The sequence below is a fragment of the Pieris napi genome, chromosome Z (genome assembly GCF_905475465.1).
Source record: "Pieris napi chromosome Z, ilPieNapi1.2, whole genome shotgun sequence".
Classification (NCBI taxonomy): Eukaryota; Metazoa; Arthropoda; class Insecta; order Lepidoptera; family Pieridae; genus Pieris; species Pieris napi.
In genome coordinates, this window is record NC_062259.1 from 12,145,283 (window position 1) to 12,170,490 (window position 25,208).

Consider the following 25,208-nt stretch of genomic DNA (forward strand, 5'->3'; position numbering starts at 1 on the left):
AGAGTTTCTAACATTTATTTATACATCACTTTATATAAGGCAAGGGAGCTTACATTTCCTTAAATAAACACTTAAAGTCTCAACCAACTAGACCTCTTCCATGAATAACTAATCTAATTCCCTCAGGAGGCTTTTTTAAACATACACATAATGGCTACATGTTTTTCTTTTATTTATATTCCAACAAGCGGCCTGCTATCTTCGCAATGGCGCCACCTGTAATTTTCTGGAAGCCTGTTAACACCCTAAACAACTACGGAGGTAATGTTAATAAATTCATTTGAACTTCGACATTTGATAAAGCCCATAAAAATAGTGTACCTATTTTATTTATTTAAATAACAATAACTGCGATACAACAGTACCAGTTAATGTATTAAAGCGGCGAAATATATTCTTGATTTAATATACAGTTACATTAATTTACATTTACGACTCCTACTATTCACGAAAAGTAAAAATAAAATCACAACTTTTTTATTTGAACATAAAATTTACTAAGATTTATTGTTAAGTTGATCTCGTTTGGAGAACTACTTAAAATGTTGGTGTACACAAATAGCCCTATAGGACAAATATACAATATTTGTTGGTCACCATGTCTTTTGAATGGAAATAAAAATTTAAATCATCATCGTCATTTTCAGAAAATTTGATTGAATTAGGCAACTTCTATATAAAAAAATAATATTGATAATATTTTGTCGGAAAGTTCGGACGTCACAAGTCACAACGAACGTACTGTAGAACTTCAATAGCATATTTTGATTTCAATTTTAAGCTTTTGTGCCAAGATAACGACAACAGTGCAAATATAATAAATTTTGACCCTCCTCATTTGGGGTTTTAAAACTGAGAATACATTTTTTTTTCTAATTGATTTCATCAGTATTCCAGCGTTAATTTTTTTTAAATCAATCTATCACTGTCTAAGTCACCTTAAACACCCTTCATTTGTGTCCACAAACACACAAGTACTTCGAGACGCAACGATTTTTAAAATATTAAACGAACGATTAAAACTACGTGTAATCATGGAGGCTACTTACTACTAAATTACAACAAGACTATATAATGTAGAACTCGTCAGATTCCTACATTAGCCCTGCCTCAAAACTAAACCTCAAATCTTAACCAAAATTAATATATAAATGCCCTTAATCAATCTCTAACTTCCTAAAACTGCCTTCTACAGATCCTTCAGGGGATGAACTGGTATTTCTTGAAGACAAAATTCCTCTTGTACTTAAGATCTCCATGTCGTCGAGGTCAAGAAGAACTTGCCGTTTCTCTTCAAGGAGTTTATGAGTGAAGTCAATCATTTCTTGTAGAGGGATCTTGCCGCCGAATTTTGTTGGCAGACAAGAGATATCCATTTCTTTGTATAGAGTCTTGCTTGTTGAATGGAGCTGAAAGTATAATAATAATGAATTTTGAACCCTGCAATATACATAATATTGCCAAAATTCTAGTTTGCGTTGAATATATTTCCTGTTTTGAGTAAATAAAAACTTAGCTTAGCACTTAGCGTGCTTGACCACGCACGCTGTAAAGCACGCGAAACGGCGGATAAATTTAAAATTATGTTAAATAATTGTAAATTTATAATAATACATGACTTTAATCCTGTTAAAAAGTTTTTTCTTTAAATAAAAACTTCCTCTCCACGTGCTCATAAAACAGGTATACTCAATTGTCTATGGGTTAAGGAATTTACTAATTGTGACAAAATAACGTTTCATTTATTTATTTATTCTTTTTAATATTCGTTTTCTTTTTTTATCTATTAATGTACTTAATTGTCTTATGTTTTCTGTGCTCGTATATGTTTTTTATCAATGTAAACTGTTTTGGCTTAGTATATTGTCTAAGTGTTTTCCTTACAATCAATATATGTAGCTGTAAGATTACTTATAAATAAAAAAAATTAACGCTGCGATTATCCCTTTGGTACTGGGTTCAATCCCCGGCTTGCACCAAGAGATTCGTTCTGAGTTAGAGATGGATAAAATCGTAAGGAAACATGTCTTTTGGGTGTCAGGCATAGAAAGCTGATGACTTGTCTATGAAAACATCAATGCAAAGATGACGACTCATTGGTCTAGTGGTTAGTACCCCTGACTGCGAATCCATGGGTCCCGGGTTCGATCCCCGGCTGAGACGAACATCGATGTGATGAGCATTTGGTGTTGTGCTTGACCTAAGCAAGTTGGGTGTTTAAAAATATGTATTTGTATGTCTATCTATCTATAATATGTATGTATATCCGTTGCCTAGTACCCATAACACAAGCTTCACCAGCTTAGCATGGGACTAGGTCAATTGGTGTGAATTGTCTTTATAAAAAAAATGTGTCTACTAAGAGGTTAAGAGACATACTTGTATATTAACATTTAACACTATAACAGTAATTCTTAATATAAGGTGATATCAGACGGTTCACTCGAATGATTGTTCACTCGAGTGAATGCTTCATTTTTTTTTCATTCTATGTTCACACGGCTTAGACGAAATGATGCAGAAATGAACATTCATTGTTCTTTCTTTTAAATATGTCATCGAATGAAGTCGTACGTCTTGGAATTAGTTTAATTTGTGATCATTTAATCAAAGAGTTGACAAAAAAGAAGCAAAGAAAACGTCGACGGTGGTGGGTGCGACCATGGATTGAAAGAAGAAATTTATTAGGAGCTACTAATACATTGTTGAGAGAACTAGGCGTTGAAGATCCTGATTCATATTGTAATCATCTTCGAATGGATGAAAGTAAATTTGAAGAAAAGTTAAAAAAAAGTTATAACTTCGTCGACAACGTGATGTCCGTCGGCTACAGGACTCGAAACAAAATGGCCGAATCCGAATGAAGGTTCTCTCAGTGTTCAGACCGTTCATTTCTCGTTCATTCGGAGTGGGAATGAAAGATACCGGATGCCAATATCCAACACTGTTGGATCGGTTCACTAATGAATTCATTCGGCACTCGTGTTTCATTTTTTGTTCAGACATTTCATTTCGAGTGAAATGTACCGAATGAAAGGTGAAAATGAACAAAAAATGAACCGTCTGATATCACCTTAATAACTGATATACTTACACGTAAACGCTCGCCTATTTTAGGAGATACTTTGCTCGCAGCAAAATCAATAATGTATTTAAGAGCCGATGGGACATTGAACAGCTGGAAACCTTTGTGGCGCATTGGGAAGGATTGCTGGAAGAAAATTAGCAAGATTATTATAAGTGTCTTTTATAATTCTTCATTAGACTTCTTAAATTAACTGCAACGAGATTTACGAAGGAGTTTTTTGTGTTTAGTATAGCTTTATCATCTATGGACCGATCTGGATCATAGAGGGTCGACATTCAAAAATTGGCTTACAATGGCAATTTAATTTTCTTTTAATATATTTAAGTTTATTAATACAAGGTCAATTAATAAAAAATGTTGTTAGTTAATAGTTTTTAATGCATGTTTGGGTATATATAAATAAAAATGATCCGCAAGATGTGATGCTAAGCGCAAAACTCGAAGACGTCTGGACTAATCGAATTTTGTAAAAAATCATATGTAGGCGAAACGAAGTTCGCGGGGGCAGCTAGATTATCATAAAAATAATTATATTGTTGTAAAAAGTACGTAAAAGACTGCTTGCTTTTGATTGTTACAATAAGAACATCAGCCTTCTATGGCCGACCCGAAACAATTATTATCTCACAAAAAATCTTAGATCAGGTTAAGGACTATACGTATACATAGATAGATTATAGAGAAAGGTTAGCTAGGCTTAACGATGGTGGGATAGACTTTTGTCCTACAACCCTTAGATGGGACATAGGGTCTTTACAGTGAGTCTCCATCGGTCTTGAGTCTCGTATTTCACCTTCCTCCAAGTATTTCCAGCTCTCTTTGCCTCATCTGCAACTGTAGGACGCCAGGTTTTCTTTGGACGGCCACGCTTCCGGTTTCCTTGCGGGCTCCAATCAAGCTTTGGGATATAATTTGAATATTTTCCGAGTGTATCCACGTCCACATGCGTCGCTTGATCTGGTAGCTGTTCGGGGTTTCTCAAAAGCGGTTCCAATGTTACTCGTTTGGGATCTTCTCGCGCCAGTAGATACCCAGAATACGGTGAAGACAGTGGTAAGTGGCGCCTAATGCCCGCCTTCCACTGCGAGCGGAACGGACCCATTACGGACTCCGCTATACTCGTAAATTTTCATACATATTCATTTCCGTGGGAAACTCGGTCAACTCGCTAACCTCATTTGACTCTTTCAACTCGCTCTCTCCGCTGCGCTCGTCTCCGCTTTGGTGGAAGCACATGTATGAAAATCATCGTTACGAGTATAGCGGAGTCCGTAATGGGTCCGTTCCGCTCGCAGTGGAAGGCGGGCATAATACTTGAAGCCAGTGCGAGATGACGTTAGTGACTTTCCACGTCTATAGGCTTCTAAAGGCTTACGAGTTAACGAGTATGCTTGATAAAATTTACGTTAAGTTTTTAAATTAATATTAAGTTAATAATTTCGTCACACAAGTATAAGTTTAGTGTCGTTGAACGCAAAACTGTCTATAATTGTTCATATAAAAACATTGTTTACGTTTTCCTCTTCATGTAAGTACTTCAATCTACCTATTAAACTCGTTCTCATAAATCTTGTTACCTACAGTTTTGCGACGATATTTATATCGCATTTCGTATTAACCTTTATACAAAATTATATGTTCATAAAAATGTTAAAAAACTGTTTAGTATATGTTACTTTACTATTTTTTTTACCAACAGTTTGTGTAAAAAAATCCATATAAAAACACAAATCTTGACCAATAGGAATATGTTACGCAGTAAATGACTAAGAGGTTTTTATTATGGACTTTACCCGATTGAGATTATTTGATCGTTGTAAGAGTTTAAAAATATTTTTAAATAAATTTATTTTACATCAAATATATAAAATTGGTTGCGGGTCGTGATCACGGACGTCGCTATCTTACTTATCAGACATTATAACGATTTTTATTTAAATTATTTATTAAACACACCACAATTTGTAGAGTATAAGTAAGAATCTATCTATCCAAAATACATTACGGTGAACATAAAAACATTACACTTCCAATTTTAATATATACTTTCTTTTTTTTTTAAAGTAAAGATAAATGCGGATTTACCAGATTTGGAACTTGACATACGAGACGAGTACGATGCTGAATCTCAAGTGCAAACTAGTTCTCTCAACTGTCAAATAGTTATCGGCCATTAACAGTTAGAGTTATTTAGTCTAACTCTGCCTTTACCTTGCCTGACCCTACATTCTCTTTCCATTTATTTTTATGGGACAGGAGGCAAATAAACAGTCCAAGTGACCTTTGAATAAAGTGGGGTTGGACTTGCTGGTGTGTTGCCGACCTTTGAGGTAATGGAACGACTTCTTGAAAACTATCAATACTGGTAGCTGGTTCATCAAAGAGTTGTTGCACGGTAGAAATTGCATTAAAACGCGCTTTGGAACGCCAGGTGTTGAGGTTAAAAGGTATTTGAAAACTCGATACACATCGTATCAAAGTAAAGCCTTATAGTGAAACTGGTTCAGTTATTTTCCACTACAATTGTTTTGACGCAGATTAAACTAGTCATTAAGGGAATTAGCGGAGATTTTTTGCAATTACGACGCGTGAGCAATTGATTCGAATAATTACTTGATTCATATAATTAATGCTTAGATTTTCCATCGTTTTCTCTTTACTGGTGTATTGAACACGTACCCAGCGCAGTGATCGATAACGCGTAGGGTAAGTGAGTAGAACATATTGTCAGAATCAGAATATGCGCTTCGGCTGACTCCACTGACTCACTCCGCTGGCTCTGTGACCCAATAAGTGTCTTGTCCTCCAAAACAAGAAACTTCCAGCGCTTCCTGTCCAGTGCCACCTCCCGCCAATTACTGGCTTAGATGCTGCAGGTCCTCCTCTACTCTCCAGCGGTACCTAGGCCACCATCGGCTGATCTTGGCCCACTCGCTCAAGGTTCCAGCCAACGTAGCCGATTGTATCCGCTTATTATGTTGGGCTGGGCTAGCAACTCCATATAACCCGTCTCCCTCCTTGTTGGCCAAAGGATTTTACGCAATATTTTGCGTTCCGCCAGTAGCTTCTGTTTCTCTTTCATGGTTAGCGTCCACTCCTCACAGCCGTATATTAAGACTAGTCGAAGTCTCCAAAGTCTGGACTTTAAATATTCGAGGAAATGGGTGAAGCGAGTTCGCCTTATAAATTTAACCAATACTCCAATATTGGGACGAAATTGTTTGTGATTTTGTTTTGTTTCAGGTTGGTGAAGGGATATGCAGAAATGACACACGCAGCACGTAGGTGCTAATGAACTTTATTCCTTTTACCTTGAGAGCTTTTGTTTGTTTTATTCTGCAGTCTCGCCTACGATAAAATTAAACAAAGAAACCGTCATGATCGTAGATCCACTTTTTATTATATTTGGATACTACATTGACTAAATATTACGGCTACATTAAAAAAATTGCATGTGTTTTATAAAATTAATCAGTCGGTAAAGTGACGAATTTGATAGAAACATGTATGATGTTTCTAGAAAACTGTGTAATTTAATGTTTTTATTTTTATTTTGTTTCAAAACAAACCCTTTTGTTTTCTTGCCAATTCTCATAATAACAGAATATGAATTAGAATAGTTATGACAAAAACTAACATGATTGTATTATTTTAATGGTTGCCCTGTTAAGTTTACTATTTGTCAGATCCGTCACTATTCTACGACTATGACGAAACATTATGTCATGGACAGTTTATGTTTATGTCAGAGGACTTTCGTTCACAGATTTAGATATTAATCTAATCCGTTAAATGATTTTTTCTCGGAATTATCTCTAAAATTACACATTAAAAGACTGTAAATGTAAAAAGAACTGCAAAGCTTCGTAGGATAACTTGTTTTTGTCTTACGACGCTCGGCCTAACATCGCACTTGCGAGCTTACTGGCAACGTTTATATTGTTAACCTACATAGTAATAATAATCATTAAAAATTGATACATAGAAAAATTAAACCAATTTAAAAAGTGTAGTCTGTGGCTCTGGGGTCACCGGTACCACCAGGTGCCAACTTAAATCTTTATTTAGCGCCTGTGCTCTTGAACCCCATGGCCTAAGATAGATAGATATCTAATTCGTATTATCACTCACGGCTACTATCGTACCTATTCATAAAGCTCTTACCTCTCCCCACTTAATGAGCCGAGCGAAGTCTATAGGGTTCCAAGCCGTGACGTGTGTCTTACTGGATCCCATACCATCGCCAACGTGCACGAAGCCATGGATCTGGTCCGTCTGGTCTTCCATCAATGTCTCGTAGATCACAGCATGCGCGCGTACCATATCCCAGCATGTGAACTTGCTTATATTGAATTTACCTACGACAAAGTTTAAATTTAATGGTTTTTGAAGTGGAACTTTAATGAGGAAGACAAATAGAATCACGAGTGATTGGTAAGGCAGTCAACAATAACACTGCTTAGGTCACGTGATGATAGCACTGGCTGTTTTGTTTGTTGTATAGCTTTTAGGGTAAAATTCGCCGGGTGTATTAAAACTCAGAACTTTAAACTAGTAAGTTGTTATCGTCCAATTTAGCAATAAAGTGGCACCTGAAGAAGAAGAAGGGTAAAATTCAGAGTCAAGACTAACCCTCAGATTCAAGAGTATGTCAAAAAGGATTTTGACATACGACAATCATAGTATGTCTCGGTTTTGAATTACCCTTACAGGCGCTAAGATTTCAAGTAGGCCATCAGCATTTATGAATTACCCTATCATAAAAAAATTCGCAAAGCCATCTATTTATATATATATATATATCTATATCTATATATCTACATTGAAATCGCACAAGTCAAAGTCATTGCCATCGCATCGCAAGCAACGTTTATAACCACACATACAACACAAGGTCAAAATATAACGTTCAGTTAATAACTGAAATTAAAATAATATTTACAATTAAATCTCTTCTTTTTTACATGTTCACGCGAATAGTGAAACGTAAGTTGTTATTAAGGTCACTTTAAGATTGATACTTCCTTAATATCAGCAAAAAGGATTTTTCGTACTTCGAAAATAAATTGGTACAAAATAGCCAAACTACTGAGTAAATATTTTGGAGCAGTGTCGGCCTAGTGGCTTCAGCGTGCGACTCTCGTCCCTGACGTCCTAGGTTCGAACCCCGGCTGTGCACCAATAGGCTTCTTTCTATGTTATTTAACATTCGCTCGAACGGTGAAGGAAAACATAGTGAGGAAACCGACACGTCTTAGACCCAAAAAGTCGACGGCGTGTCAGACCATTAGATTTAAAGTTAGTTTTAGGTCCAGACCTAAAGAGGTTATAGCGCCACTGATTTATTTTTATTTTTTAAGTACATTTGAATTAATTTACTCGTTCAAAGCCCACAACAATTTCGACTTGACGTTAGTGTTTTGATTGAATGAAATGTACAATTGTTTAATAACGTGATTGTAAATAACGTTTCAATGGCAAACTAATTTTGATATAGGTGTGAACAACATTGATTTCGTAATTTAATTACTTACTCATATTATACACTATGACCCTCCGACCCAAGCTGTCACGAACTGGTGAAACTGCAATGTACCTAGAATGAAGAAACATTTTTTGTGTTTATATGTGATTGACTAAAAGTGTGTCTACAGATACAGCTTCAGATATTTAAACAGCATAGTGTAATTAACAAATATCTAGTAACTCTGCTACGAGGCTTAATGCCCGATTATTTAGTCAATGATTTAAGGAATCAGTTTGTGTTAACTATATTTAACGTTTACCAACACTTATGCAACTGTTACTTTAAGTATGAATTCAATATGTTTTAGAAATACGAGAGCATCAGCCACTCAATTCTGAATTTTACCTCAGAACATGCCGACCAACTTGGTCTCCACATAAAAAAAACAACTTTGTAATTAAACTCAAACTCAAAACAACTTTATTCATATAGGTAACCAAGTACACTTATGAACGTCAACAGAAAAGATGATAAGTTGATTCTAAATTTACATTTACTACCAGTTTGCAAGTCAAGGGCGTAGAGCGGGCAAGAAGAACTGGCAAGAAAATCTCCGCCACTCTTTTAAAAATTGTTTGTAAGGCAGAGCAACTGTAAATATTTGAATTGGAGCAAATCAATCCCAAACATTAGGATCATTTAAATAATCACGATCAGTGAAATTTATAAAAAGCTTTATTAATTACTTTAAGTTAACCGATAATATTGAATTTATTCAGTGATAATTCTCTAATTTCACTTGAGAGTTTGTTGTAAAAGTCATTAACAAAACGATAAAATTCAAATACATTATCAACAATATGTTTATAATGAATTGTTTCTTGACTGAGAAATTCCAATCTATTAGGCTAATAAGTAATAAAATTACTAATATTTAACGTAAGGCAGTGTCGAAAAACACTATTTACAATATGTTAAGGGGATGACACACTGTTTCATCAACACGATAAACAAATACTTTCATAATTTAATTTCTTAAACAGCCAGTGGGAAAAGTAAATTATATAACAACAAAGTTCAAGGCCCACTTGGGGGCTTTCGAATAACCAGTCTGATATGTACCATAAAGAATATATAACCTCATTTCATAATACGTACGCCATATTTTGTAACTATGTTAGTGGATTTAAATTTTTCGCAAGATCGAGGTCAATAACACTGCACTTTCTATGATTAGACTGTATTTTGTACTCTTAAGAATTAAAAAATATATGAGGCTGTTTTAATTTATTATTTGTTTATCGTCAGGTTATTCATCATCATCACCTATTATGATCGATTTTCCGTAACTCACTAATAGGGCTGGCACATTCGGTCTATATTACAGTCAGGCAATACAGCTTCATCCATATTAACTATATCTTCACCAGATATTGAACCCAGGATTTTATACTAAGCCACGGTGCCCGAGATAAGAGTGTATGACATGTGCCTATTATTTACTATTATCCGCCTTTAAAATCCCCATTTCCTATGATCGCATGTATAATTGATTGAAAATTTATTCGGCCTCTAAGCGAAAGGAAGTTTAATTTACATATCTTAGAACGAATAATATAAAGGGCATTGCGACGGAAGCTTAATAGTTCTTAATAAGGATAACAACTTTCTTAATTATAATCAACATTAATTTATTTATTACTTTTCAGAGGACATTTATATTTTTGTTATTATTGCACGTTGAGTGATTTAACTATCCTAATAATACCGCTGTGGCCTTCTCGGATATCATATCTATTTGGGAGAATATTTATAGCGAATAGGTTGCATGAAATATAAACAAATAAGCTGAGTCTCTGGCAGAATGACCAGCGCTGTGGAACAGTCTGCTCTTCAGCATAATGCTGAGCCAGGGCTAATTTCAAGCACAGCACACACTCATTACACACTTGAAACGAACCGAAAGCGAAAAGGGGATTTATTTTTTGTTATATCATTATATTTTTTTCTTTGATTATTGTTATAGAACACACAAACACACATAGTGTGTGTTTTTGTTAGTCTATGTCTATATCTATCTCTAAGCGTTGACATCCAGCCCAAACAAAAATATTCATTTGTTTCTTTCCGTCAAGTAATGTTTAAAAAAATGCTAATTCAGTTACGCAAGATAATAATAAAAAAAAATGTATAGGAAATATTTGCAACATACGGAATAATCAAAATCTATTCGTGGGAAGAGATTATCACTGTTATGTAGCCCAAATGTAAACTATAGGTATATTTTTATCTAATAAAAAAAAGGGTGCGTGTACTTATACTTCTTTGGCATTATTAAAAATAATCTTTGATTGCAAGCACATAATTAATTACAATTAAATAACCAAAGACTGGAAAAGGAGTCATTATAGTCAATAAAGTTCAGTTTATATTTGAAAAATTAAATAAATAAATATTTATTATTATTCTCTTACATTAAGTGTAACATAAATTCTATTATTATTCGAATGTTGTTTTTAAATTATGTTCAATGCCGTAGAATCTTCCGTGGGCAACTTCATTCTGTTAATTTTGTGTAACTGTGCGCGCGCATCGTAAAATTTCACTCTCATCAATTTTTCATAACGCGCCTAAAGAAGTATAACTTCAAAAATCTCTTCGTCCCTTTCTATCAAATCATGTTTAAGCTATAATTAAAAGAGACTGATGAGAACTTTGTGTAACGCCACCTACCCGCTGCTTATAATTTCCTTCAGGTTCGGATCTTGACAGTCCAGGTTTACCATACAGTTGCTGTAGAATTTTCGGAGGTTTAAATACTTAAGTAGTGTCTGCTGAGCCATTGGCACGCTGAACTTCTTGTGTCGGAGGAATCGTAATAAAAACGTATCATCTGAAATAAAAAGACATAAGAGGGTAAAAATGGTAGAATCTAAAGTGCCACTGGATTTTGGCAATTGATTAAAATTCGGAATAGTAGGAAGTTTTTTATAACTTTTCAGAAAGTCATTTACATACCTTGTCTTACGTTTCTTATATCTGGATTCTTCTGAATCCATTCCCTCATATTAAGGAGAGCCTGTTCCTTCGTAGCTGGAGACTCTCTAAGCTCACGCGCAGCTATTTCAGCCGTATTCCTCACTTTTCGTACAATCCCGTCTTTTTCACAATGATCATTGGCGCCCCAATTCGTCGATACAGTAAGCAAGACGCTTGCTGTCGTCATCTTGCTGGCTTCGGATACTCTATAAATACATAAAATAAATCAGTGCCTTCAGATCCTGTATAAATAAAATAAATCAGTGGCTTAAGATCCTGTATAAATAAAATAAATCAGTGGCTTCAGATCCTGTATAAATAAAATAAATCAGTGGCTTCAGATCCTGTATAAATAAATAAATAAAATAAATCAGTGTCTGCAGATCCTGTATAAATAAAATAAATCAGTGGCTTCAGATCCTGCATAAATAAAAAAAAAATAAAAAAAAAATCAGTGGCTGCAGATCCTGTATAAATAAATAGAATTAATCATCTATCTGTTTCATGATCATTTGTGAACAGGCGAGTAGGTGATCAGCAACTTGTGCCTGACACACGTCGTCAACTTTTTGGGTCTAAGGCAAGCCAGTTTCCTCACGATTATTTCCTTCACCGTTCGAGCGTAAATGCACGCTTAAAAACACTCCGTCCATTAGGGCAGAACCGGGGATCGAAACTAGGATGAGAATCGCACGCTGAAGGTACCACTGAGTGAGATTAGACATAATCTTGTATTATGAATCTTAAAAGCAAGCTTAATATATATAATAGTGACAAATCGAGTTAATTTGCGAACAGTGTGTACTTAATATATAGATAGCGTAATAGTAGAAATCACAATGGATCTTATGCCATCTGATTTAATTAAAATCTGAGATTCGCTCTTCATACTAGATTCTGAACTAACTCAACCGTAACAAACTCAATGGAGTAATGTAATAGAGACGAATTCTAGTAGGAACTAATCATTCTTTGTTTATCTCGTGACTTTGCAGAATGTATATTTGAAATCTGGTTTTCCAGCAAGTATATTGAGTCAAGTGCAATTTACATACATGAAGTAGGTTGTAAATATTACCAGTGTGGTATTTATATTGTACATAAAAATACGGAAATGGCATTGTATGTTTATTAAACTAAGAAATTCTATGGGTTTCTCTTAAGTTAATTATTCTTTATTAATAAAACAATTTTATTTATTATTATATAATATACTTGTTAACTTAAAAACAACAGATAACACCAAGGTCAGAGTTAAGCTAATAAAATTGATGATATTGTATAAAAATAAAATTATGTGTTCTTCATAAGTTATAGCATACTACAAGGACAAATCACAATTTAAAATTACGAAATTTCCACAAAGAATTTAGGGCGTCAAAAATTTCAGTTCTCTCTTAGCTTTACTAATCTTATCTTGTATTTTTTGAGGCAAAAACTCTCCCAGGACGCCGATAGAACACAAAACTACATTATCCCAGTTATCTGGTGGTCCAAAAGCCGAACTGTCTGTTGCCAATTTAAGAAATCCCTGCAACACATCGGTACTGCATCTCTTCAATTCACCTATTTCAACAAACGCTGCCTTGTATGCTTTAGCATGTATTCTTTCTATTTCGCTTCCATTAAAAGCACATAGGATTTGCTTTAAAGCAACCAAGTCATAGAAGGTGAAATCTTCCGGTTCTTTAAAGTCATCTCTAACACGTTCAGCGACAGCTGTTAGTTGATTTTCGTTCAGCACATAGTCCTTACCAAAATTTTGTATCACATCAATACTACCCAGCGTTATATTATAATACTCTTCAGCCGGTATAGCTGGTGTAACCCATTGCAAAGTTGCCAGTATACTTTCTGGAATATTCGCGACGTCGCCGTAAAATATTTTAATTGAGTGCCAAATGTAATCGGCCTCGAGAGAACGCAACGGCTTCTTGCCAAGGTGAACTAAACAAGTAATTATATCTTTACGTTGCATTGTTTGTAATCTAGGTAATGAGATCGAGTTTTTATTATCGGATATGTCAAGCATATCCTCGCACGTGAAGTTTTGCGTTTTAGCCATTGTAATAAAAATTAATACGATGGATAATTTGAGGAGCGTCATGGTGTGATGGCGAAATGGTTTTCAATAGAAAACTGGGTCAGTTTGAATGTCGATCGTTTTATTGAGTTTTCAATTAAAGAAATGAAGTTGTACATGATTCATGAAGAAATTGAAATGAATAATGTAGTTTGCGTGATCGGAACTTGTTCGAGTAAAATACTAAATACTGTTTTATTCTTCATTTAGTAATATGGTTGAAGGTCAAAACTTCTTGTTCATAAATACTAAATCAGTATTATTACACTCTAACTAAAGTACATTTTCTGTCAAATTATGTTTGCGCTTTTTGAAAAGAGGCAGAAAACTATTTTAGATGAAACTGTACAAGAATGTGGATAGTCTATGATTCGTATGATTTATTTTTCTTTGTAAAAAATCAGAAACGGTAACAATTTTGGCCTATACAGATAAAGTTCTATAAATAATTAATTTACAGCATAACAGTTTTATTTTAACAAAAATCCTCTAAAAATGAATCTTTTCTAAGTATAGTTTTTAGTCACAGTGTACATGGGTACACGAGTACATAGGAAAAAGCTATGTTAAAAAGCAGCGATAAATAAATTCAAATAAAGTTCTATCTTCTCATGTGCTTTTTCGATCATTACCCACCCTATAGATTTATGAAGAGACGATATGACGTAGAAGAATTGTTTATAATATTGCAAGTGTCAAAAGCGATCAGTGACTCAGTGAATAGTTGTAATTAATTACACGTGAGAAGCTTGATACCTTTGCTAAGGTTAATGAAAGCTTAGTGTCGCAAACAACGTTACATAAAGCCTCCATTCTTATTTATAATTACATTCATAATGGGTTGACATTGTTTTTAATTGCTTTTCTTAGCGTACACGTTTTGGTTCGGCACAGAATTTTAAACATTCTCCTAAACAATATTTTGGCACAGGGCAAATAAAAACAAAGAATGACACAAGCTTGTTCCGATAATGATCTATTTACCTGCGTTATAGTAAGTATTGCTCACCCCGTCTCTGAATAGCAGAGATTTTGGCGTGGGTCGAGTCTCACATACCCCTAACTTAAGGGTAAGAGATGCGCTAATGCATTTCCACCTCGGATAGCAAAAAAATCCAGTATTTACCTGCACGGCCAGTGTATACCTACGACCTTGATGCTTCAATCGGACAGAAAACTGGAAATCCAGGCGCATTATTTCTCAGGGTGCCCATAGGCTGGAAGCTTCGAGAGAAGCGCTTGATGCCACACCCAATCGAAGGCTTTCGCTTTAACCAAACTAACCGCTAGCGCCTCCCCCTTGTACTCAATTGCCTCTGCCCATCTATGGGTATGGTAACATATACAAGAAGATCACCAACCGAGTGACCACGACGAAAGGTTGAAGCGGTCTTCCAGCCCTTAGGGATAGTGCTGAGCGAGTACCGGTACCGGAAAAAGCGCATTAGGACCGGAGCCAACAGAAGAGCACAAGTAGGCAGCACAATTGGGAGGATGAAAGGTTCGCCTTTTACCGCACGGAGAAGCGGTGTGGGCCAGCGAGACAGGGGGGACCCTGTGGATAGCTTGACGAGAGACCAGAAGGCTCGGGTCCCCGAAGGGAGGCGGGGCATTATCTCGCCAAATCTGGCAATGTGCTCTGACTTTGCTTTAGCGATTTTCCGTTTGAAGAACCTGGAAGTGTTGAATCCTTTTTTATCGTTCGCCGATAGTAGCATCACAGGATTTCGTCTCTTCTGCCTAGGCATTAAAGCATTATGGCTTTCGACGCAAGGCCTTGCAAGAGCGTTTAAACCAAGACTGGGTCTTGCCACCGATCTGCACTGCAGAGAATAGAATTAAAAGACTGACAATCCTGCTTTCAGAGTCAAGGTCTGTGACCATCTTCTCCATTTCATCGCGTGTTGAGGCAAATAAAATCAGATCGTCTGCAAGCCTTAAGTGTCCATATGCTATTTATTTTAAGGTGTTTTAACGATAAATTTAAGGTTATAAAAATCGTATTTTTCCGTACATTGGCTTACATATATAACAAGTATATTAAAGACCATTAAATGAGTATGTGCGTCAATTATATGTAAGATAATCACGCGTTCGAGTTGTTATATGTTTATGAATAAAGTTATTTTCCTCAATTGCGTATAATTCTATTTTTCAAACGAATCCAGAGAATGATTCACTACAAAAAACATCAGAGAGGAGGATTACCTACGAGTCTATAAAAGTTGTGGCACTGGAATTACACACTGGCACACATTTGTGATAAATAATTTGGGTTATCCCATATTCAGTAAAGATAAAGCAAGAGCATTTTTTTATGAAAATACATAAACAATGAAAAGAGAAATCAAAAAAATCAAAACTTGCACTTTTATATGAATGATAATGTAAGGAAATTCATTTGCGATTCTTTATAAAAATTGTAGCCTCAGTAATTAAATATGGTTTGATGAAAACTTTTTCTGTATGAGCCTTTGTGTAGTTTAAAAATTCATTTGTTCGTGTCGATGTTGTTCACGTTCCTACTTAATAATTAAATTGAATTTACGGTTGAAATCCCAAATCAATGGCGAGTAACTACGCCCCAATTTCTCACTTTGTTTACCAGAACATCATGGTCAATAAAAAAATTGTTTTTCTAAACGAAAAACAAATGAGTTCTTTAGTATTTGAACAAAGAAAAGAGTGTTTTCCCGTATGTCATTAAATTCTTTTTAAACAAAAATATAACTAAATCCAAAATGCACAAAAACCTCGCATATTAACAGAATGTATTAATTAGTTTATATGATTATTGAATCGCTATATTTTTGGCACAAACATCCTATAAATGGCCCGATAGGTCCATGCCCTTATATATAACCTCTAAACTAACATTTACCTACCAGTATCATAAGTAATATAAAATAAAACATAATTAAATCTACTTTGAATTTTAATATGTTTTTGTGACCAACAAACGAATGACGTCATTGGCAATGTCCGCCAATCGTTGTTAAATATAATCCTAATAAAGCTTAAATACTTTATTACACAGTTAACGATTAAGTTATGCTAAGATTACTAATTTATATGCATCATTATTCTTTTATATTTTTTTTATTAGGGTTACCTGGATCGTTTTGAGACCCTCAAGAAAGAGGCACTGACGTCTATGTATTAGTTATGTCCTTTGGTGCAGGACCTAGGTCAAACTGTATCTCACTGTGCAGTTTGGTTCTGGTTAAAGTGTAAATAGCTGCCTGTTTATGGAGAATGATGTTACAGGCATTTGGAGAGATCTTAAAAATATCTTGTAATGCGCCAGTTCCTTCATTATAATATATTTATTTTATTTATGCACTTTATGGCATTAAAACAACTTATTAGTTTTTTTAGTTTTCGTATATTAGCTGTCTGTGTTAGAAAATCTTTCAATTACGTTAGTTTTCTTACGGTAACGTACGATTACGTTATCAAATATCTATAATATTTTATTATACTTTTATTAAACAAAATTATTGTATTTTTTCTAAATAATCGTAAGTCACTTAGAACATAATGGCTTATAAAATATAATTAGACACTAACGTATATTTTATTTCCTGTGACTATCTCTATAGATCTAATATATAAGAAATTGATCGTATCACACCAATCTTTATAAAGGGAACTTAAGTTCAAACTTTTAAACGTTTATCACAGTATAAGCAATAAGTTTTTAGCCTATAAGTTAAGTATATTAAACTTATTCTAAAAATGTTTCTTGACAAATTTAAATTCGTAAATCCTCAATATTTAAGTTTTCTATTTATCAATTTGTATTATTATTATTACTACGTACTTTAATGTGTGTTTGTGTTTTTTAAACTTATTATTTCTCAATAAAGTTAAAGTAAATGTATATTATAAAAAAATATCCAGTTGCGCTATAACCAACCAAGGCCAAGGATATATATACGTAGATTGCATCTGTTCCTTTGATTTTTATTTTATTTATATAGACAAGTACGTGATCAGCCCTCTGTATCTACCGCATGTCGTCGATTTTTAAGTCTGACCCACGTTGGTTTCCTCACGGCGTGTACGTAGGTGGTGCTAATTGCGCAGTTTAAAAAAATCAATGGTTGCACAGCCGTGATTCGGATTCGCTATCAGTCTGGACCAGCTTAGACCACTAAAATACTGCTCATATTCAAACTCAAACTCAAAATATCTTTATTCATGTAGGTAAACAAGTACACTTATGAATTGTCAGAAAGAAGTTAAATTAATTGTAAATTTACATTTACTACCAGTTCGCAAGTCAAGGGCGTAGAGCAGGTAAGAATATATATCGTATATATTTATATTTAATTAAGACCTGTGTGTCCCTATGTTGAGTTTAAGCTTAGTTCTAAATCTGTGTTATATAGTGTTTAGGCTATTCATTAACTCCTCAAGGAAATTAACTATATTTATACATCAAAAGAACGTGCAATTCAGCCATTACTTCAAAGAAACAAAGAGTACTGAACAACAATTTTTAACTTCTATTAAATCTTAAAGATCGCTTAAATACTGTTATAATAATAATTATTATAGCCTTTATTTCCAAAACTGAATTAAATAGTGTTAGTATAAATAAAACTTAACAATTATCGCAATAAAAACTAAACTCTTTCCTATTAGTAATTGAAGCGTGTAGGATTTATTAGCCTTTGTTCCATTCAAAACTATATGGTTACGTGATCGTAAAGTGCCCTCATTTGTAATCTTGCCAAATTACAACGCGTAAAAGTGGAACACGCAGCCATGAACGAAATTTGGATATTGACCGGCCAAAGACTAGAGAAAGAACTCGTTTGGTTACAAAATAGGCTATCGATTTGTCGAAATGTAAATAATTAATTATTGCTAAATAATTCGATATTCGATCAAAAGATCCGAAGACCGAGGTTAAAGCTTAGACGATCCGGTAATTACAGCACCTACTAATAGATAAATACATAATCAATAAGAAAACATAGGTTAGGACTTCAGCTCTAAGGCTGATTTTCAGTCGTCCACCATTGGCCTAAAGAATTACCAATATACACAAGTATGTAGAGAACGTGGTAGACAGTAAGATATTTAACAATCAGGTTGATTTCCTCAACTTTTTAACTATATTTAAATTACGTGTACCCTCTAGATACCCATCATCACATTTGTCCCTTCACAAGATCGCAATTTGGCCGAAACTCCGATATTTAGTGTAATTGTATATATTTAGAGTTAGGTACATCTTTCTACTTTTATAAATTCTAAACAACTTGGCACAGAGGAAGCCTGAATTATATATAGCTTTAGGTAAACTAGTTTGAAAAGGTCATCCAGGTGTTTTAAATTATTCGATTCACACGAGAAATGGTTTTGTTATCAGGTAGATATGATGGAAAATTGTCGGGCATTATAAAAATTAATACTACTTGCAATTTACGAAAGAATTGAGCCGTACAATTTTCTGCTTAGAAGTAGTCTAGAGCCTTAGTAGAAGGCTTTATAGAAAGCCACATAGATCGAAGGATTTACAAAACTACGTAAAAAAAAGTAAAAAGTAAAAAATCATTTAATCATTTAGGTAGATAACATAATGTACACTTATGACTCGTCAGTAAAGAAATACATATTAATGCTTCTAATTTTACATTTACTGCCAGTTCTCAAATCAAGGGCGTAGAACGGAAGAGAAGAACTGGCAATAAACTCTCCGCCTCTCTTTTTAATCTGTAGTTCTCAATTCAAAAAAAATTACGCAAGGTATTTGATTCACATGTTCCAGTCACAGTTTGTGAACACAATTGTTCGGTTGTTATGTTTTGGAAATTGTATACGACACTATAATTATCCTTAATCTATTTAGTTATATAATATGATGAAATAACGTTTTCTCTAAATTAACAATTCGTCTATCTAGACAATTGTAATATCAATGTTACATGATTATATGAAGTGCTATGGGGTGCCAATTATGATCGGGCGTCGATATAAAGACAACGTAAATTAATTTATTCAGAATACATAACTAAAATTATAAAGAATACCTATATGATGTTACTGCAAAAATTTATTTTTGAAGGTAATGCTTAGACCATCATACAATCATACATCTTGAGTGCAATATGTATTTTAATTTTTTTTATTAACTAAACTGATCTGGAAAAAATTAGTATTTAGATGATACATTAAGATTGATTATAAAATTAACAAACGTTATCGAGTTGTTTACGCCAGATAAGCAGTTCTTGTAAAGTACTAACACTAAAAACATATCCCGGAACTAATAAAGTAGGTGTACGAGCCAAGGCTGTGCATTTTGTTCACTCATGATTTCCTAAATCGTCTGAGTTACGCCCCGAGAGTATAGCCAGACGTAGGCACTCTCTTCAACTGTTACATCGCATTCATTCGTTACATAGTAATTAACATTTCATTATTTCGCTCATATTCTTTTACGTGAGTGGTTAATAACGTGTAAAAACAAAATCCTCTATTATTTAAAGCACCCCGATAACCCAGGAACCGCACTGTAGGTGTTTCATAGCTTAAAACTGTTACATGCTATTTGAAATCAGTCGATGTATGGTCGTGCTTTGGTTCCAAGGTTTCGTAAACTTTTTTGTACGTATATATAGTATGTTACGAAATGATATTGAGGTTCATGACATCAGTGGCCTGAAGATGCCATTGTGTCGTCACCAAGTACAAGTTCTATGAGAAACCGATGACCAAGGTGATGTGAGATCAGGTTTTGGTTAACTTTTTGGGTCGTTATATACATTTTTAAACGCAGTACTACTGTTTGGCGTGTTAGCCGGTTAAAATAGGTTTTTAAGTCATCGGTAAATTTTTAAAGCTGTTTCATAAGCACAAAGACCGTTTTGTGGGGCTTCTTGTGGTTTTAAATAACGTGAGAGAGTTAAAATTTAAGGGGGTTATAGTTAACTGGATGAATTTATTAAATAAATCACCAAAAATTGTTTACAAAACAGTGTGCTTAGAAACTTTATCTAATATAAAAAATATATAAAACCTTGAAAACAAGATTTAAACTACATTTTGCAGATAGAATTTTTAAATGCAATTAATAAACTTTTGATATCATGCAAAAGGAATACCGTTTTATAATGTAATGGCTCTTAGTGATTGCTTTCCGTGCTTAGGGCCCTTTTCATTAGTTGTGATCATAGATCACATTGTTCGATATCCCGATGAACATTAATTAAAGATATTTATGTAAACTGTTTGACCGTCAAATAAAATAACTTCCTCAATAAGTTAATCAGCATACTAATTAATCAGAATTATTTTTTGATAATTTAAAAAAGGCTTAATAAAGATTAATATCGATCAACTAAAGCACGGTTTTTGTGCATTTAAATCCCTCTAAGCACAAGGCGAGTTAGCAATACCATCTTCACCATAAGGGCACACGGGGCCCGTGCCCAGGGCCCCCATTCTCAGGGGGCCCCGCAGGACCGAAAATTTCTACATAATATATCATACTGTATTTTATCACCTATAATAAATAGTCATACTTAGTATTTTTTTTAAATTATAATTAGCTTTTTTTTACTTCCCAAAAGGGTCCCAAATTCTTGTGTGCCCAATGGCCCCAGCCTAGTTTAAGACGGCCCTGCGAGATAGTAAGAACTTCAGAGATGAGAGGAGAAAAGAGTATCAAGGGTGGAGATGGATTTGTAGAAATCCTTCAATCTGGGTTGCAGCTCCTCACAAACGTTTTGTAAAACAAAGAAGAAAGCGGTTAAAAGAATGTCGGAGGGTTTATTGCATCTCATCCATTCGACGTCCTTGATTTGAGAACTGGAAGAATTGGGAAGACTTATAAAGTGTAAATTGTTTTCTGAATATATTTTTTTGTTAGTTTAGTAGTTTTTGTTAGTTTTTTGGTAGTTAGTTAGTTAAAAAACCTTATTGATTTGTAAGTAAAGCAATATTGGTGAAAATACTCGTCCCACATAGAAGGTAATTTGCTTGACAACGCTAATAACCTAAAGTTCGACAGTTCAACATAACATTATGTAATTTGTCACACTTGACATCGCGAGCCACAATTATATAACCGCACAACTATTATCTATGGCCGTTCTGTATATTGACATTGGCAACATTGAGTATTGTCAAAAGCCTAACCTAGTATTCGAATTTCGAATAATTCGAGATGTGATTGCAAGTCCAAGTTTAAATTTATTTTAAAAACTTATTCATAAACACTTAATCAGACACGGAAAGTACTAGACACTCCTAACTAAAATATTATATTAAGTTTTTTACACTTTACTACAGGAATATATACTTTTTGTTTGCTAAAATTACACAAACGGATGTTGAAGTTAAGAAACATAAAGTAAATGAAATTCCAATTAAGTTATTTTTATTAGCAGCGAAGATTTTAAGCAATACGTGAATAAAATTAATTATTCTCTTTCCTAATGATGAAAGAGACAGATTTAGACATTAAAGACACTTTCGATTTTTCTTTTTCTCGTCTCTTAAGACTGAATCGTCAAGGCACAAAACTAATACAACGAAAAATAACTTCTTCGTTCAAACTTCTAAGCTAAAACACCGAATTAGTAATAAATAAAAGAATAAAATTTAAATTACTTTTTATACATTTTGGCATGTTTATTATGGTCAATTCCATACTTAAATTATTGAACTTATAAAGTATATAACGAAAATTTGCATTTTGTAAATATTGTGACTACAATAAAGTTTGCATAGAATTTGTTTTTTTCAGATGAGATCTTAATGGAAATTATTAGGGTTATAAGATTTTAATCTTAATTTCAATTGAGCTGAAGTTTAATATGTTAATAGTCATTCAAATTGACTTTAAAGGAAATACAAACATATCTATAGAAAGTTTATTGAGATATTATGGTGTTTCATTGTATTTTTTTTTTCACTATTTAGTTACGTCACTTATGGCATAACACTAACAACCAAAAGGATCCTTTACTTAAACATAAGTTAATGCTAGTTATTTAATCCTTTAATACTATTCTAATAAAAAACATGATTAATATTTATGAATTAACATTTTTTTAGTTTTATGACGCCGCATTTTATAATTTGATGATAAAATATTCAGTTTAATAATTAAAATGTTCCGGATGTATCACGCAATGCTACTCAAAATATTACGCGTAATATTATTCACATTTTTTTAATTACTAAGAATAATACGTCGCGTTTGACTAACTAGCGAGTAAACCAAATTATAAAAGAAATAAGAGTCTTTCCTCCATAATTGATTTTGTTCCCTTTGGAGTGGAGACTATTAGGCCGTGGGGCTTAAGCCCGCATAAGATAGAAGAAGATAATTAAAGATTTAAGTTGGCACCTGGTAGATAGTACCGGTGAACAACGAATAAGTATAGCAATACAGCGAAGAAATGCTGCCAGCATTAAAGGTACACTACCACAGGAACCAAACTTTTTTAATTTGTTTCAATATTTTATTTTTACTATTTAGGTTAAGAAAATTGTAAATATACTGTAGACTCGATTGTTATATTTAGGTACTAATAATTTAATTTATATTTCTCATACAATGAACATAAAGGTTATTATGAACAACCGGTTTCGCCTTTTTTATGCCAAAAGCATAGCAATACACAACGATACGGTTGTAACATAAATCAGCAACATTAAATTTGATTCGTTTCTAGTAAATTTGGAAAATTACTATGTTTAAGCCGATGTCTTTATTATTATTTTATTTGCCGTAACTAATTTAATTTGTATAGTTTATATTTCTTTGTTTAATCTCAACCAATACCAATAAAATATTAATTTATCTAAATAGTAAATAATATACATGCTCCTTCATAAATAAAAAAAATATTTTTATGAACATAAGGCAACAAGTAGAAACTATAGTATTTTTTTCATGTGGCTACAAAAAATGACACAATAATAATAAAAAAATATCCGTAAATCACAATTGAATTTATAAACACAGCACAAATATTCGCAATCCAATAAAAAAATACTTACAGGTATAAGTAATCCTTCGGCGCGAAAAGCAGTTTACTCGACGACGCACAAACTTGTAATGTTGAACACAGGCAGCGCACACGTCTTCTATCCACTGTAAAGAGCCTTTTCTCAGTGAAGCAAGAAAAACCTTAAATATTATATTACACGATTTAGCATAACACTCTCGTGTATATACAATACACGCGACTTCACATAAAGGTGAAAATTATCGAATATTTAAATTGTGTAAGTTATAAATTAGGTACGTTAAAATATATTCCGTAGAATAATAATAATGCTTGATGATATAAGCTATTTCAATAAAAATGAAACGCAAAATATGTCGCTAAGCTTAAAACTCGAAGATGGCTGCACCTTTTTGAGTTTTTTTTATTTTTTTCCTTAAATTCTAAGGAGGTATTTCATGGGTTTTTATGTTTAGCTTTTTAATAATAATATACTAACACTAGTCCGTAAGTTTATACTAACATAATGATGGATTATTTTATCTGAACAAATAAATAAATAATAATAATATATGCAGAGAAAAATTTTGTTTAGTACTGAGGTAGTTATTAGGGAAAAGTTAACAGCCTCTATGGGGAAGTATAGCAAAATGTTCCATATGTTGGTTGCAGCTATTAAAAAGGTAAGTTAGGAAAAAAAATTCAGACAACCTTGTTTTTTTTTCTAAACATCTTCAGGCTTATTATAACTTGGAGGAATCTTTATTTACTTGAGAATATGCTAAACATTATACTAGGATTTCTTTTTATTCCAATTTTAAACGAACATACAAAAACATAAAGATTATTAGTCTGTTCATCTCATTATCATATTACAATAATACATAAATTAGCGGTTTAAAAAAAATAATTTGTTTCGGGATTATTAGTTTTTTAATAGAGATGGTTGTTTTGGACCTAACCAACAGTATCGCCTTTTTGAATCACAAAAATTACGGATTTCTCACGATTTCTTTCCTTCACCGTAACGCACAGAGTAAGATGCATATAGAGTCCACGTAAACGCACAAATAGACCTTGGTGCACGGACGGAGATCGAACCTACGACCACAGAGATGGCAGTCGCACGCCACGCCAAACCAATATGTAAGAGTTTATTCGTGCTATTAATATATTTCTTGTGTATATATTGTCTCTGATATTAATACAAAGATCTGGGTATGTGACGGCTATTATTAAATATTCAGTGATATAGAAAGAATGCTTTGGCAACAAAACAGAATTAATTATATACTGAAAAAAGCTCACTTATCTTCGATATATAGGAAACAATTGTATGGTGTAGTAATTGTAATTAATGTCTATATGAAAAATTACAATTGACCTCAGTTTTTTTCGAACCCACTGTCAATAATATTCGTAATCCTCAATCCTTTAAAAAATTTCAACAAAAAAATTTGACAGTAAAAAATTATATGCGTTAAGCGTATTTCTTTCCAAAACATATAATTTATTTTATTCGCACGGTCGAATCTCTCTTATTGTTGTACTGAGATC

The 25,208-nt window shown here is 33.5% G+C and overlaps 2 protein-coding genes across 2 annotated transcripts; both read right to left on the reverse strand.

Annotated features, from left to right (window-relative positions):
- Positions 1 to 23,831, reverse strand: LOC125062561 (clavesin-1). Its single transcript, XM_047668567.1, has 7 exons — positions 23,704 to 23,831; positions 11,574 to 11,800; positions 11,289 to 11,448; positions 8,623 to 8,684; positions 7,253 to 7,446; positions 3,095 to 3,211; positions 1 to 1,409 (listed from the first exon to the last, which is right to left on the reverse strand). The coding sequence occupies exons 2-7, from the start codon at positions 11,779 to 11,781 to the stop codon at positions 1,158 to 1,160; spliced, it is 993 nt and encodes a 330-aa protein (XP_047524523.1). The 5' UTR covers positions 11,782 to 11,800; positions 23,704 to 23,831; the 3' UTR covers positions 1 to 1,157.
- Positions 12,140 to 13,826, reverse strand: LOC125062564. The gene has a single exon (XM_047668568.1). The coding sequence runs from the start codon at positions 13,699 to 13,701 to the stop codon at positions 12,964 to 12,966; it is 738 nt and encodes a 245-aa protein (XP_047524524.1). The 5' UTR covers positions 13,702 to 13,826; the 3' UTR covers positions 12,140 to 12,963.
- Positions 23,832 to 25,208: the final 1,377 nt, after the last annotated feature.

Coding starts and splice junctions, on each gene's coding strand:
- LOC125062564 (XM_047668568.1), bottom strand. CDS start 13,701: ATGACGCTCCTCAAATTATCCATCGTATTAATTTTTATTACAATGGCT.
- LOC125062561 (XM_047668567.1), bottom strand. CDS start 11,781: ATGACGACAGCAAGCGTCTTGCTTACTGTATCGACGAATTGGGGCGCC. Junction 8,685..11,288: donor AAGGAAATTATAAGCAGCGG/GTAGGTGGCGTT, acceptor TCTTCATTCTAG/GTACATTGCAGTTTCACCAG. Junction 7,447..8,622: donor GGTCATAGTGTATAATATGA/GTAAGTAATTAA, acceptor ACTTTGTCGTAG/GTAAATTCAATATAAGCAAG.